Source organism: Anopheles merus, chromosome 2R (assembly GCF_017562075.2).
Source record: "Anopheles merus strain MAF chromosome 2R, AmerM5.1, whole genome shotgun sequence".
Classification (NCBI taxonomy): Eukaryota; Metazoa; Arthropoda; class Insecta; order Diptera; family Culicidae; genus Anopheles; species Anopheles merus.
Window position 1 is genome coordinate 17,841,196 of NC_054082.1, and position 15,245 is coordinate 17,856,440.

General features: G+C 45.4%; 2 protein-coding genes across 2 annotated transcripts in view; one reads left to right on the forward strand and one right to left on the reverse strand.

Annotated features, from left to right (window-relative positions):
* Positions 1–398: 398 nt before the first annotated feature.
* LOC121590085 lies at positions 399–914 on the reverse strand. The gene is made up of 2 exons (XM_041909473.1): positions 804–914; positions 399–731 (listed from the first exon to the last, which is right to left on the reverse strand). Exon 2 carries the CDS (start codon positions 704–706, stop codon positions 482–484), a length of 225 nt encoding a protein of 74 aa, XP_041765407.1. The 5' UTR covers positions 707–731; positions 804–914; the 3' UTR covers positions 399–481.
* A 230-nt stretch (positions 915–1,144) lies between these two features.
* The window catches only part of LOC121590082 (tyrosine-protein phosphatase corkscrew), a 35,522-nt gene continuing 21,421 nt past the window's right edge, over positions 1,145–15,245 (forward strand). The window contains exons 1-3 of the mRNA XM_041909466.1: positions 1,145–1,990; positions 6,914–7,101; positions 7,205–7,334. Coding sequence (XP_041765400.1) covers positions 1,968–1,990; positions 6,914–7,101; positions 7,205–7,334 — 341 coding nt within the window. The 5' untranslated portion in view covers positions 1,145–1,967. The remainder of the gene's footprint in view (positions 1,991–6,913; positions 7,102–7,204; positions 7,335–15,245) is intronic.

A 15,245-nucleotide genomic window follows, 5' to 3' on the forward strand; every position in this document is an offset into this window, starting at 1 on the left:
GCAATCGTTGCGTTCTTTGATAGAGTAGTATTTGGGTTTGGTATGTATTAAACCATTTGCAATACCGTTTGACTGCAAGCAACATGATTTCACATGCGTCTCTACCAATTCTAATCTGCTGATACCGGATCAGGGGCTTCTACACAGTTCTTTCCCTTATTTAAACCGACATAATAAAAAGGAAACGCATTATGTTAATAACAAAGCATGTTTCGAGAAAGAAGGAATAATTATATTTAACGGATAATAAATATTAAAATAAAAAAAAAAAACATTTTTATACAGCTGAACATGTTTCTTCGTATTTCTGTGGGAATTTATTTCTAAACGTAGTTTATTTCTCACCTTTAAAAAATAGTTTGCATTCGATGAATGCTATTGGAATCCGAAACGCAACATTGATTAATTACATAATTTATTGCTGGACAAACAGTATACTCTAAAACTCTAGTATCCTATCGTACACGTAGCGAGGTTTGGCCTACGAGGTGAGCGTTGGGGCCGTGTCCAACGAGGGCGCTTGCTTCGCCGCTCCAGCTTCCAGCATTTTCAGCTCTTCCGCCTGCCGGGCTGGCTTGATCACGGTGAAGTACCGGTAGACGCGCACCCCGAGCATGTAGGTGCCGTACATCGTCAGGCCCATGCAGGTGTACACGACGCCCCGGTGCAGCCGATCGAGCAGCACATTTCTCGACTGTCGCTTCATTTCGCGCTGGCTGTGCGGTCTTGCTCTGGGGAGAGAATAGAAACGATTTCCGACGCATTAAGCAGTGGTATTTCACAATTTTAGGCACCGTTTTTACCCGTAGAAAGGTCTGTGTTTTGATAACTGGTGTGTGTTTTTGCGTGTTTTGCGCTGTCAGCGTGACATTTTCGACCCGAAACAGCTGATTCAAAATGGCAGACTGTCACCGTGCCATAAAGTGTGTATGCATCTTGACTGTCCCATAAACGGAGGACGAACTATTTGCGGGAATGAAACGTTGCTGTTCCTTCGTGGCATTTAAAAGGAGAATTAAAAATTACTTTCCTACATCAAGCAATGATTTTCCGCTAGTTTTTCTTCCGCTTTCTCCCGAATCGTTTCTTCTCAAGAGAGGCGCTGTCAAGTGTGTCAGTGTGCCGGCCACCGGCGCCTGTACACACCTCGGTGCGACACACAAAACCTGACGGCCACAAAAACGGAAGAAAAAACGAGTGGTGTGTGTGTACGCTTTTCTTTTCTTCTATCCTCCACGGCTGCTGCTGCTGCGCTGGGGCCGAAGGAGCAAAATACGGTGTGCAACCCAGCACAATTGTGGTGAGAAAGATCGCGAAACAAGCCGTTTTCCCCACCTCCCCCGGGCCGTTGTGCGTGTGTGTGTGCGCCAGTCCAGTGAGCCCCCGTGCGTCCGTGCGTGCGTTCGTTCGTGCATTTCGTGTGTCCATCCTCCGGGAACCTCGCGAAGTGCTTGTTCCATATTCCCCCTCGCACACACACATCCTCTGTGTGTGTGTGTGTGTGTGTGTGTGCGCGCGCGCGAGTGTGTTAGAAGGGCGTTGGAATTCGCACGGCCGTAGGTCGCGAAATCGTTCTAGTGTTTCGTGCTCGGGGAGCTGCTACCCAGGTGCTGCTGCTGCCCAAGCGTGATTCGTTTGTGCAGAATCGTGTGTGTGTGTGTGTGTGTTTGCCAGTGGGTGGGGAAGCGAGGAAGGGAGTGCGAAGCGGTCGTACGGTTGTGGAGTGCAGTGTGGCCAAAAGTGGCCCAGCGTGCCCGAGTGAGCGTGTGAGTGTGTTTGTGGGAGGGGGTGGGGCTGGTAGTGTTGTAATCGTGCGTTCGTCGTATGTGCTGGTGCGTGATCCTGTCCGTGATTTTGGCACAGCCTTCTGCACAACACCAGTGTCGTGTGAGTGTGTCTGTGTGTTGTAAATAGAGAATAGAGTTGGAATATACTGCTCGTGTGTCCCCTACCCAGAGAGCATATCGATGGCGGCATTATCATCTCGAAGGTACGTTACCAACCCAACCTCCCCCCTAAAATGTTGTTAATCATGCCGTTAACCCAATCGGCCCAGCTACCCTAACCTAGGCCGTGGAGGTGTGTGTAGAGTAGGTGGCATCAAGGAGGGGGGGGGGGGGGGGGAAGCAACCACCACACGAAAAAAAAGACGGGCCCAAACCAAACGCTTTTTCAAAGCCGCCAAGCCCCTTATCATCAGGTCGGGCCAGCGAAGAGGAAGGGAGAAATACAGGGTGGCGGGGACGTAATGTAGAGTGGAGCGCTTGATAATATGAACCCTCTCGAACCTCCTCGACATGTGTGTGTGTGTGTGTGTATGTCAGTACATTTCAGACCATCGTGCTGGGCGTGCTGGGGCGGACGGGTTGATCCCTGGCCATTCTCTGGTGTATGTCGTTCACCTTCACCGTCCGCGATGCACTCTTTCGTTTTCACACCCTGTCACACACACACACAACTTTTGTCACAACGGTGCAGTAGCCCTTCCCATTCCCTCCTCTTAGGAAGGATGAACCGCCGTTCCTTTACTACACCCAGAAATAAACAGCTGAGAGGGAGTGCTAGAGCGAGCAAGCTATGCAGGCCTGCAGTGGACGCAGACGAGAAAGAGAGAGAGAGAGAGAGAGAGTGTGTGTGTGTGTGTGAGTGTGTCGAGAAGTGGGAAGAGAAAGTATGAGAGCGCAATTTCATTATGCATTTCGGACCCGTTCTCAATCCCGGTTCCGCTTCGACCCCCCGTTCTTCACAATGTCGAGCCCCTGCTGAACACCAGCCCCACTTCGTATGTTTACAATGGATTCATGTAATGGCTCGTTCCCGGGGGTTTGCTCCCACCGTCGACACCATTCTGTGGCCATGGAACAGAGCCGCACACACGCGCACACTTGCAGGCACACGAGAAGCAACAGCTCGGCACACAGCTTCCTACGATGCAAAGTTTTGGGGTGGTTGTTTTCGGGCAGCTGCAGCTGGACAAAGGAACCATCGGGCTTTCGTCCTTGAGCCACTGTAAGCAGTTTTTTTTTTTACGGGGACGGAAGGGCCAACAAAAACCATCCCTTAATATTTTCTCTACCACCTTTGCAAGCTTTTCGTCCACTGTGATGACGAGCCGCGCATCCGGATCCGGTTTACAGCAAATGAAGGCTAGCAATAAAAAGGAAATGTGGTCACACAATTAAGCGCCACAATTTTCACACCACCCCTAGCGCTGGCTTACATTGTAAGCGAGTGCCTTTCCATCCGCCAGCCCCGAAACCTTCCGTGTCCCGTGCAGCATCAATTGGTTAGCAAAATTAGACGGCAAGAGACGTCGTCGTCGTCGTCGTCGTCATCGTCGGGGATAAAACTGGCCATAGGGGTCAATTGAATGAAAACGGGTCATAAAGTGCATTAAATGGCCGGGTTGTTGCACGTTACTGGCCAGCTGTTTCCAGCGTCGTCAATGGGCGCCGGGGCAGGGAATCTCCTGCCCTTGTTTCTCGACCCCAAAGCGCGACGTCCAACGGGGGGCCACTTGCTGTGCGAGTGTGTGAGCCGTGTCTATACAGCCTGTGGCATAGTCTACACAACCCTTGGATGCACATGTCACGGAATGTGTCAACTTTTTGCTGTTGTTTCTCAAGGAAAGCATTATAAACATTGACATCGTTTATCGATTAATTTGAGGGCGTGAAAGAATATGTAGAACAAATAAGGCTTTTACATTCATTAATAGTAAAATATTGTTTACACGGTAGGGGGTTATAAATTAAACTAAATCATCAGTTTTTTTCTATCGTGTTAAAAATAATTAATTAATTAATACCAATGATTCAATGTGGAAAATGTATACGAAAGGGGTAACAACATTAATTTGCTGATAACTTTTTTACAATTTTCTACTGTTGCGTAGACATTAAAGATTCGCATAAACATGGTTCAGCCTCTTTCATTTTCTCTCCTTTGACTGAAACATTTTTTGCTCTCCATGGGTTAACGGCTTTGCTTAAGAAAGCTTGTCAAATTCGTTCGCACTCTTGACACTTTACCCCCTCAGTTCCTTCCGTCCTCCCCCTGAAAATAAATCCCTTTAAAATCCGCTGATGAGCACCACCCCCTTTCCCCCCTTTCATCGTGAGAGAGGAAAACCGTTGTAGCGAAGCGAAGGAGTCCCCGTTTTCTTCCTTTCGTGAGTTCACAATGGCACAATTTATGATGATAATGTGTATAATTTTCCCATACATTGTATTCCGATCCACGCGCCGACGGGTGGAAGACATTCCACCTTTCGCGGAACGGAGAGGTGGTACACGGGGTGGTACCACCAGCCAGCCAGCAACAGACGGACCTTAAGGGAGATGTAGGAGCAGCAGCAAAGGTGGTGGGGCGACGGCGGCGATGAATAATTAAACGGTTCAGCCTACTGTGACACACTGTTGCGTCTAGTCAGAGGCGGACGGCTTGAAAATTAAGAATATTCGTCCTTTTCTCTTCCCTCTCTCTCTCTCTCTCTTTCTCAACGCATCGTTCCGGAGCGGTGCCATACGCGGCGGTGTGTTATGGTTGCAGTCCCCGGGAACTCGGTTTGGGAACAGTACGATGGAGCGAAATAAAATTTAATGACTTAATCGCGCTTAATGTGCGTAATGCTCATAAATACCGTGATCTTTTGATAGGAGAAGTTTCTTTCGGCTGTTATGCTTCGGTTGTACGGGGCGCGGCGGGGTACGGCGGCGCTGTGGGATATGAATTTGAAGCTGTTTATGTATGTAATGGCAGCAGGCTACAATAACTTGATCATTTTGAGATCGAAAAATGTGATTGATTTTTTGGAGAATTGATTCAAAATTGCTGTGATTCTTCAAAAATTATTTTCTTATTCCGCTCGTAAAAAGTATTAAAATATTGAACAGGGAACTATGTTCTAGCTATAAAAGAAACACACTCCAAGTTAAGCGTCGTTCAAAAACGTGTGAACGAGTGTTCAACCTCGTTTAGACATTTAATGATGCGCTCGATGATAAGACAAGCACGTCCTCGCATGTGTTAGTTAAGTACCGCAAGCAGGCAATGTAATGTGGTAGCACCCTTGCTGCCCGCGCAGAACGCACAGTCATCCGCACGGCGACAGTACGTCTCTGAACGCTCTCACACTACCTTTTTGCGCGGTCGCGCGCGCATGGACGCGCAAAACCACATTGCTCTTGCGCTGTTGCCGAGGCTGAGCCGTATGGAGGGACGGGGTGTTCTTCCCTTACCTCGCTCACGCATACCGAGCGAAGAAGGTGCTGAAGAAGGTGCCACAGCCTCTATCGTGTACTCTCGGTCTAGGGACCGACCATACGCCCTCGGTGTCTCTGGTGCTGCTTAATTATGTCATCGCAGCACTGGCGCAAACGTAAAGCGCAAACAAACCGGAGACTCACACAAACAATGCTGCGGCTTGTTTCTGCCGTTGAGCAAGTGGAGAATAATCCGTATAATTCACACTCAACGATGCTCTATGGGGGACAGGTGTTTTGAAGGTGAGGTGTAAAAGAATGGGCGCTCGATCCGTTTCTTTCCGCCACGCGGAACACGCGGGCAGCCGCGGTCGATAGCCGCGCGGTACAAAAGCGACAACAATTGCACGGCAATAATGATCGTAAATCCCAACCGCCGGGAAGGCAAACTACCACAGCTCAGGCAATGGTTGTAATATATTTTTTTGCTTTCGTTATTAGTGCTGGAATGGCTACACAATCATGGTTGGGAATGTACACTTTTAGGGCACTGTCTTGTTCAATTTATTTAAAGCTATAAAAAAGCGATTACATTAGCTGTGTTAGTGATGGCAGAAAGTAACGAGAAGGCCTCACAGACGTACCGTCGCCTTTCGGATGATTGTGTGTACCTACCTCTGGCCCGTCGCTCGATTGCCAACCAACATCCGCAGTACTCGATGAAACTCGCGGTTATCTCCCGAGATGGACGAACTGACAAAGAGAGGTTCTGCAATGTGCATTAGCAGCTGTGCTAACCTAAATTAAGCACTGACAGAGAGACCGAGAGAGAGAGAGAGAGAGAGAGAGAGAGAGAGAGAGAGAGAGAGAGAGAGCGACATGGAGGAGCCACGTGTGCAACAGGGTGTCGATGCGAATGAATCACGCGATATCCGATGATTGACCTTTCCGCCTTTGCGACAGCGATTGGACGAACCGGCGAAAGATGAGCCAGAGATTTGGGGGAGGCTTTCGCCGGGGTGGCCTTTCCGAGCATGTTGGGTCAACATGTTTGGCGAGCGTTCAAAATTGCATTCTATTGCACGATGCGGATGGATTGATCACCTGCAAAGCTCATCATCGCACGCCCCGGCAGCGCTCATTATACGGCGCGGTAATTGTCGATGCGGCGGAAAGCGAACCGCCGTTCAAATCGTTGGCACGTGGCCCATTCAGCTGATTTGGTTGGCGATGGCGGGGATGGATGGGGTGTGTAGCTCTATATTCCGTTCCGTTCCGTTGCGATGATGGGGTTGGATGCTAAACTGTGTGTCTTACTATACTTCAATCACATTTCAAACTTATTAGAAGCATTTTGGGAACTAAGGTGCATACGGCAACCACACTCCTTTGTTTCGTTGAGCACTGGGTGTGGTGAATAAACGGCTCATTAATTGCAGGCTAGAACATTCTTTTGAGTTCTTCCATTGTTATGCACCAAAAGCGACGATGGAAGCGTTTTCATTTGTGTTTGTAAATGAACCTATCTAGCAGTGAAACAACGCATAATTCCCTAAGAGAAAGAGATTCCCGAAGAGGAGCTTTTGAGGGAATAAATGAATATATACATTAATAACCAAAATGTGTATTTCTTTCTTTTTCTAATTTTATCAAAACGTCTAAGACACTCTTTAATGTTCATTTTTGGCATTTTCCTCGCTTACTTGCAGATGGTTTCATCGGTCCGTGTCCGGTGTGGAGGCGGAAACAATGCTTCTGGAGCGGGGCTTCGACGGTTCGTTTCTTGCGCGCTATTCCTCCTCCAGCCCGGGAGCATTCACACTGTCGGTGCGGCGCGGTCAAGAGGTGACCCACATAAAGATCCAGAACAATGGTGATTTTTTCGATCTCTACGGTGGTAAGTACGACTTGCGGCAGTGCAAGCACCCTCGGTCGGTGGAACAACTTCAGGAATAAAAAAAAAAACCCCTAATCAAATGATACACGTTTTTTCGTTTTAGGTGAAAAGTTTGCCACCCTTTCCGAGCTTGTTCAGTATTACATGGAAAATGGTGATCAGTTGAAGGAGAAAAATGGACAAATCATTGAACTGAAACAGCCATTGATCTGTGCCGAACCTACCACCGAACGGTAAGAGCGGGGTTTTAATAGATTACGGTTGAGTTAGATAGATGCCAAATAATGTAGGCCAGTCTATGTGACCAAAAACGACTGTAATGACTTTTAGACAAGGTTTAAAACATATCTATAGAGAAGAAAACAGTTCTAGTTTAAGTGTATTTCAATTATCTCACTTATTAATACTTTAATTTGATATAAAAACTGTAGAAGAAGATTATCATATATATAGCACTACAACTAAGTGTTGTATCGGTTAGAAAATGTACTTCTTGTCCGTTTTCGTTGACCTATCATGAGAGAATCTATGCAACCAATTAAATCCTGAACGATTTCAGCAACCCAAGTAGATGATGATTGTTGACACAATCAAATAGTACGAAAATACAAACGAAAAATTCTGCACTTACACACATTTACACAAATCAGCAACGAGTCTCAACAATGCCGGGCTAGTATTGTGCAATGAAACGAAACTTTAAATATTGTGCCATTAAACCAATGCAAATAAGCAAACAAAAGTATGATACAAAAGGCAGTTTAATTAAGAGCCTGTCGCATAATATAATCAGCGAATCTCAGTTAAACAGTTCGGAGCGAGCTCAAATTTATATCGGAATAAACTCTCAATGGTTGAGTCTATTCAGTTAGTTGTGGTTAAAACCTGAATAGTGTTGTATCATTGAAAAATTTTTAATGGAGGCCCTGGAACGTTTGTTAATCCATTGGTAAATGTTTATGATAGTTCAGACATTACAACTCATACACTCAATTGATGTAGTTAAAATAACATTTTATAAGTGCTAGAGATGGTACATGCTATTGGTTCAGAATACGGCCAGACGTAATTCAATTAATGGTTTAAAGTTTAAACAATCGGTATAAAGTCAGCATATATCGCTACTGCGTCTCCAAAATCAAGAAAGTAAATTACATAGTTCTATAGCAAATTGCAAACATCCAAAATTAGACGAGGATTGTCTTCCCCAAAATCAACCTTATGGTATGGTGGTAAAATTCACGAATTAACATATCCCGTCTATCAGGAAGTTCCACATGAAATAGGCAGAGCTGCTAATTAATCAAAATGGCTTTCCTACACTGGAGCTCACGTGAAAGTCAACCAATTAGATGCTAGGCTTAAAGTTGTTCTCAAACATAAATGAAAGGCAGTGTTTACTATTTAACATGGATATTATTAAACATGGACAAAGGGCATTGCTCGTTAGATAAAAGTTGAACGCTAAACAAATTGCGCATCCATGGAAGCTCAATATTTAATCGCTTAGTAGAGCTAGTATCATAAACTTCTTCAGCCAACAGTGGCTTATATATATTGAGGGCATTTGTTAAGAGCAATGGATGTAAAATAAGTTAATGAGGGCTTTTACGATACCAGCCAGCTGTTTTATATGGAATTTGACAGTTGGCGGCTGAAATCATGTCAACACTCCAGACTAAACCATACGCAAAACTAGCCTCAAAATTTTAGCTTAGATTACTTCAGCCTGAAAAATATGTACAAAAAACACCGAATCGTCGCAGGCTCGATCAGGTTCAGTCCATGAAGGATTGAATTTGTATGTTGAAGCATACATCAATGGCTGAAGTATGGCTCGATCAGGTCAAGAAAGGCTCAAAAATGTTTGAATCGTTATTTTAAAACGTACTTAAGTACTGTAACGGATTTCAAACACAACAGAAAGAAAAGAAAAGTATTTTAAAATGTATCTTTGTATACAAATGCTGAAAACCAACATGGCGGATTGTAATAGTCAAATGGATACAAGCCGGATGATGTTTATTGTTACACTGATCGGCTGAAATTTCAGCTTGCTGGCTAGAAAAAGAATAGGCCTGAATATTGATCACTTATTGATTGTTATAATAATTGAAAAGAAACACGGTAACTTGCAGATACTTCGATCAAGTAGTGTCGAGGAAATTTCAACACATTTATTATCCTGTTAACAATACCAAAAAAATCTGTGTTAGTAATCTTTGTTGTATTGACACAGGAAAAGGAAAAACCATTTATGATTGTGTTGATCTACATGATAATTATTAGATTGGAGTACAGCTCGCCCAAAGCTCGTATTAGTTCTGCAAACAGACACTTTGATGTGGTATTCCACATTAGTTACTGATTGAGAAAAATATCTCCACAACCTTCAAAGAGATATTGAAATTTATGTTACCGCGTAACAAAATACTTTGCTTTGTGCTTGAAGCGATCTACGAATCCTATAGCAGTGTTTGCATCACTGTTATCGTTCGATGCACGGCAAACAATTTGCTATTACTTTCTCTTTCTCGTGTCATCATCCCATTGGCTGAACAAAACAATACAGTAGTTCTTTCAACATATAAAATGGGATCTTTTAAATACCGTCCTACATAAAATGTAAATGAAAGAGCGTGCCTGTGGCTCAACTGAACTGAAAACAGGATTTTTGCGGTGTCATGTTGGGGTGTTATGTTTTATTTATACACGTTTTTCAGAAGGTCAGAAACTACTAGCGAATCTAGGAAATGGGCATGCTCCGCGTACGGCAAGGTTAGATTAGTCAGCGTGTGGCAGATTCACGTGACATGGTACCAGTTCGTCTATTGCCGTAATAGTAGACCGACTGTCGCCAAACACAGATTGCGAACGATCGAGCTTCTTCAATAATCGACATTGAACTTTAGGAGATGCTGAAAATAATGCAGTCAAAGTCGGTTTCGACCGGTTTTGATGATTTACATAAATTTCCTTGCAACCCTCACGGAACCAGTTTATGTTTAGGGTGAGATTTGTGCTGGAGACGATTTCAATAGACAGTCTTTTTGAGGTGGAATGATTCAGCAGTTGCGCAATCGATGCTTAAGGTTAATCTCTTTTTTCCTACTCTATGATATGGATGTTTCTTTTAGATTACGGTCACCGTGATTAGCGTTAGATTGCTTGTAGAGTAGGTAGATTCTATTGATTGAAAAATGGTTTTATTAACAACGCGAACGTTAAGGTAGAGCCATATTTCAATCAGTCAATTAATTAATTAATTCATAAAAAAGCACAACAATCAAATTACAACAACCAAATTCCATATTCAGACAACTCCCCCATTCGCCCGTCAGCTTATTCGGTTAGGCTGCAGGCGTAAAACATCCTTTACGAGTCACAGTAGCCCTCCGTCGGATGTTGACCGTTGCATTGAGCGTTATTGGCAACCAGGGCTGGGTAATGAATGAATAACCCTTTTTGTGCCTTCATTTGGTAGGAAGCACCTTCGTGCCAATGACGTCATAGAGTAATGGCAGTCGGCGCTCATCCGGGCATACAAATTACCTCATTTTGAGGAATCTCTACCGGTAACCTCCTGCGAGGGTCCCCGTTTCGTTAGGGCTGTGTACGTGCGGGTATACATATTCGATTTATGGAGATGCGCAAAACCCATGCAGTGCAGTGACTGCTGCTGCAACTCTCTATCTCTCTCTTTTTTCTCACACTGCAGCAGCGACTCGGAGACTTGGCGCGAGGTATCTCGGTAGAATGGTGTTTAGAATATCAACGGTTATTTCACTGAACTCCGTTGAATACAGCTACAAACGTGTAGCTGTGCATTTGCATACTTCCACACACCGCACTCCCCAAACGCACGTCAGAAGGTTGAGCAAAATCAGAAAAAAATGAACAATAAAATTGGACACTTTGCATTCATCCTGCGGCTTCGCTGACTACGCTTAGTAGACTTCACAATTACTGGTGCGCAACTCGTAGCGCACACCCGCACTGGCGTGTTAAACGAAAGTGACATTTTGCCAGTGGCGGTGAATAAATACTCGCTCGGTGCTCAGTACCACCACCGTCCCTGGCATCGCGGAAGATTGCACTGAACATCCTAAATGTGCGGGGAGCACAGCCAGCGAACAATGATGATCAATATTACGGAAGTTACGCCGATGATGATGAGGCCGGGCACGGCTGGCTGTTGGCGACAGCGGGAGGATTATTATCGCAAAGTAGTCACTTCCTTCCTTGTACAACGGGCGCCATGACGCCAGTGAGTGGCTGCTGGTAGAACTTCAGTTAGTATATCATCAGTTACGGCTTGATCGTTCATCTTGCACGGTGAAAGGAGCTGATACAGTCGAGGCTTTCATTTCTTGCTTGATGGTGTAGACCAGTTCGCTGGGTGTTCATCGCATGAGCGGTAGTTTTATGGGAGCAGTAAGAAGAAAAAGGCATTTCAAGGCTTTTTTCGAAGAACCAGGTGCATCTGGCCGATGTGCAAGCCAGTCACGCTCGCTAAGAAGGAAGTTCTGGCAAAGTGAACGCAATCGTCAATTACTACACTCTCGATCAAGCTTTCTAATGTGGTAGACGCGTGTTATAGGAAGAGCAATCTTAAACACATTCTAATACAATACAAAACCTTAACACAAACTGAGCATCAAACAGCGTTGCGAATCGGCAAGATGTACGGAAATAGACAAATTCTTCAAGCGCTGTAATCACGGACAAGTCGTCGGGCCTTAGTAACACGAAGTAGATTTGCATAGGTTTATTGTTTGCAATTTAAATAAACACATAAATATCAACTGCATTTCAACGTGGCAGCGATTCTCGCCGATGGCAAACGATCATTCTGTTTCATTCGAGGCGCAAGTGCAAAAGTGACGTTCTGGCGGGATATTTTACTGTATTGTACAAAAAAACGATGTTTACAGCGATGCAATGTACAAATTATCTTTAAAATCTTGTAATTAGCCTACCGGTGAACATCATCAATTATCTCTTGCTGTCCATATTTACCCATCTCCCGCGCGTCCTTCTGATGTAGTTGTATATTTTATATCTCCAGAATTTCAATCACTTTTTGGCGTACGTGCATTGCCCAAACGACTGCCGTGTTCTACGGTTGTTCTTCAGCAAACTCCCCCCCCCCCCCTGTTCCGATGACGCAGGTGTGTGTGTGTGAGAGGTCAATCAGCTTGCAAGTGGCGTGTGCTGCATACAAAACACGCGCCATTCGATCATCCAGCGCCAGCGGGCGGTCTGGAGTTTCGCGGCATCTCTTCCCAACCACAGGAAGCGAACGTGAGCGAACGTCAGTATATGGCGGGAAGTGTGTGCGAAAGCCGCGCCACAGAATCCTTGAGCACGGGAGTCAAGTGTGCAGTTAAAGCTAGCCGCACGACCCGCCGGCTCGCCAGCGTCCGATTCTGAAACGAACTCTTCACGTCGGCGATCCTATCGCGCCGTGTGTCCATCCGTGGCGTTTACCGCTAGCAGCTCACCCAGCGGCAAGAAGGTATCACACGATCACGTCTTTGCACGCTTGGTTGACCTTGGGGATGTACGGAAACACGAACGCGTCCTGCTGTCGGAATTGCCCGTACGTGTTCCGCCGTACGGTGGTGCGGTGCCGGTAGAATCAGGATGTCCTCATTGCAGATAAAGATCGAGGGTGGATGTGTGTGTATGTGTGTGAGTAAAACGGGAAATTCCAGAATTTTGGGAAAAGTAACAAGTAATAATTAGAATTTGTTAACACATTCACACATCTGTAGCTGCAACTACAGAGCAGCTTTACGTCAATGTCATTCAAGTTGGCTTTATACATTGTACATAAAGGCATGAATCCCAAATTGTGCTCTACGCAATTGTCCAGTACCGAGTACCAAGTTAATGTATTACACTTTTTCACAACGGCTGTCGTTCGGTTTTGCGCAGTTCTTCGCAGCAGCGTGGCGTGGCCCATTAGTCATAACGCTGGAAAGGCGGCAGATGGATAGATGGGTGGAGAACGCTGTGGTCCCAAAAGGTGGCGTTGGCGTTATGGCGGCGAAACCACACGATTCGCGACATATTTTTGGACCATGTTCTGGTCTGGCCCCTTTGTTTGTTTGCTCTCTGTGCAGATTTTGTTTTATTATTTTTGTATCTGCTTTCTACGCTTCCAGCAAAAGCGGGGGCGAAAACGGTGTCATTTTCTTCACACAATTTCACGATCGATGCAAAGCTGGTGGAGCATTAGTGGACAGTGTTTTGTTCCCTTTCGGCATAGCTTTTAAAACGAGAGAACGAAAGTCTGCTAATAACTAGCTTTAGTTTCACGAGGGAGGTGCGTAAACAATCCGGGCGTGTACTGGTTTCAGTAAACAACACCGGCAACCGGAACTGCTACAGCTTTTAAGTTGAATCTTGTTCTAAATTCCTCTGACAGTTTTTAGCCCACCAGACGATTAGCTGTTTCTTTACGCCCCTCCGCTGGTAGTGGTTGTGGCGGGCGAAAGGTTGACGATTTGGCCGCAACAGAAACATGTGCCAATAAATGTGACACGCGCGCTCGAAGCTCCAATGTATGCTTGCCAATTGCTTTCCGGAGCGCGTCCGCCCATCTCCATCTTGAGTCCGTCCCTTTCGCTCCGGTCTATTAGCCGGCTAAGAACGAATTAGTTTAGAGCGCTACAAAGCTCGAACCGTAAATCACTCGCTGGTTGTGGACATTGTGTTTGGTTGCGAGGAAATGACTTGCACCGCTGCAGCCCAATACAATGTGTGTGTTTGTGTGTGTGTTAGAATTATATTGCCATTTAATGGAACCGCAGGAAGGTGTCTAATCTAGCGTAATGAGTGGCAGTGTAAAAGGGATCGTCAGATGCAGCAGCAGCAGCAGGGAATATGTCATCGGCTAACAAGCCTTAGCTTGTCTCAAATGCCTAAACGATGCTTTGAGCTTTTGAGTGTCCGTTAATGAGTTTTGCCCTACCCCCGTTGGCAATGGCAGAATCGATGTTCCGGTACTGCGCGCTGCTCCCCGACCAATATAATAAAAACACAAAAAAACTTGGTGGAAGGTACTCGCGCTGCCTGGTGTCTCGCGATTTGTACCGACGGGGAGAGCACAGCGATTGCACGTTACCTCGACACGTGCGAATAACATCCAGCTGTGCGCACCACCAAAGTGTCCTGGCATCTGTGCGCCAAGAAATTGCTTTTGCAAACCCGTTGGCGAACGATGTTTGGTGTATTTATTTGCAACAATTTGATCGATTTTTCCATCCACGCTAATTATGGGCTTGATTATATTCATGCTTATGCTTGCGGGTAGTAGCATGTAGTGTGTGTGTGTGTGTATTCTCGCTCATAGACAACAAAGAACACGAGGGTGGGGAAGAGGACAGGAGATCAATCGATAGGAACACAATTTTGGCACAATAAAAGCTGCGCACAAATGGTCGCACACCAAAAGTGGACAAACATTTTCATTATCACCTCACGGTCGTGCCATAATGGTTGTGTGTGTGTTGTGGCAGCATTCCAACGCAATAAAATGCTCCGATAAAGTATTGCCAAGAGTACAAAAAATGTTGATAATAGTAGCATAAAGTGAAAAACTGACAAAAATGTTGGTAAATTGTTGAGCAAACGGCAGCACTTTGCACTGGTAGCATCACCCTATAACGCATTACATTTGTTTGTTGGGGAAGCTCCCACGAGATGATGTTGATTGGTTGGTTGATGAATGGGGATGAGCGTTTCTAATTCTAACACTACAGAACAGCGATATAATACTCCAAACTGGCAAGTTCAAGGACGCACCGTTTATGTTTCCTCAAACATGACCAATTAGTTATTAAACACTTTTTTGGTTAAAATGATAAAGAAAGCTTCCATCGTAGGGTGATTGTGCTTTGTTGTAAAGCTCTCTCCCCGCTGGAGGTTTTGTAAAAGCAGGTGACTTTGACATGTGCGAATTGACCGTAACAGACGTGCCCCTTGGCGACAGCTGTACCCCACAGTCGTCCTGGCCCGGTAATGGAACGGTCACACACAAATTTGCCGAAGGTTATTTTTACTTACATTCAAGTTGTACTATCATTTCTGTACGTTGTCGAGTGAGCAGAAGAAGAGAAGGCGTACAACACCGAACA

Excerpts from the sequence above, each read along its gene's own strand:
- LOC121590085 (XM_041909473.1), bottom strand. The coding sequence starts at position 706 with ATGAAGCGACAGTCGAGAAATGTGCTGCTCGATCGGCTGCACCGGGGC.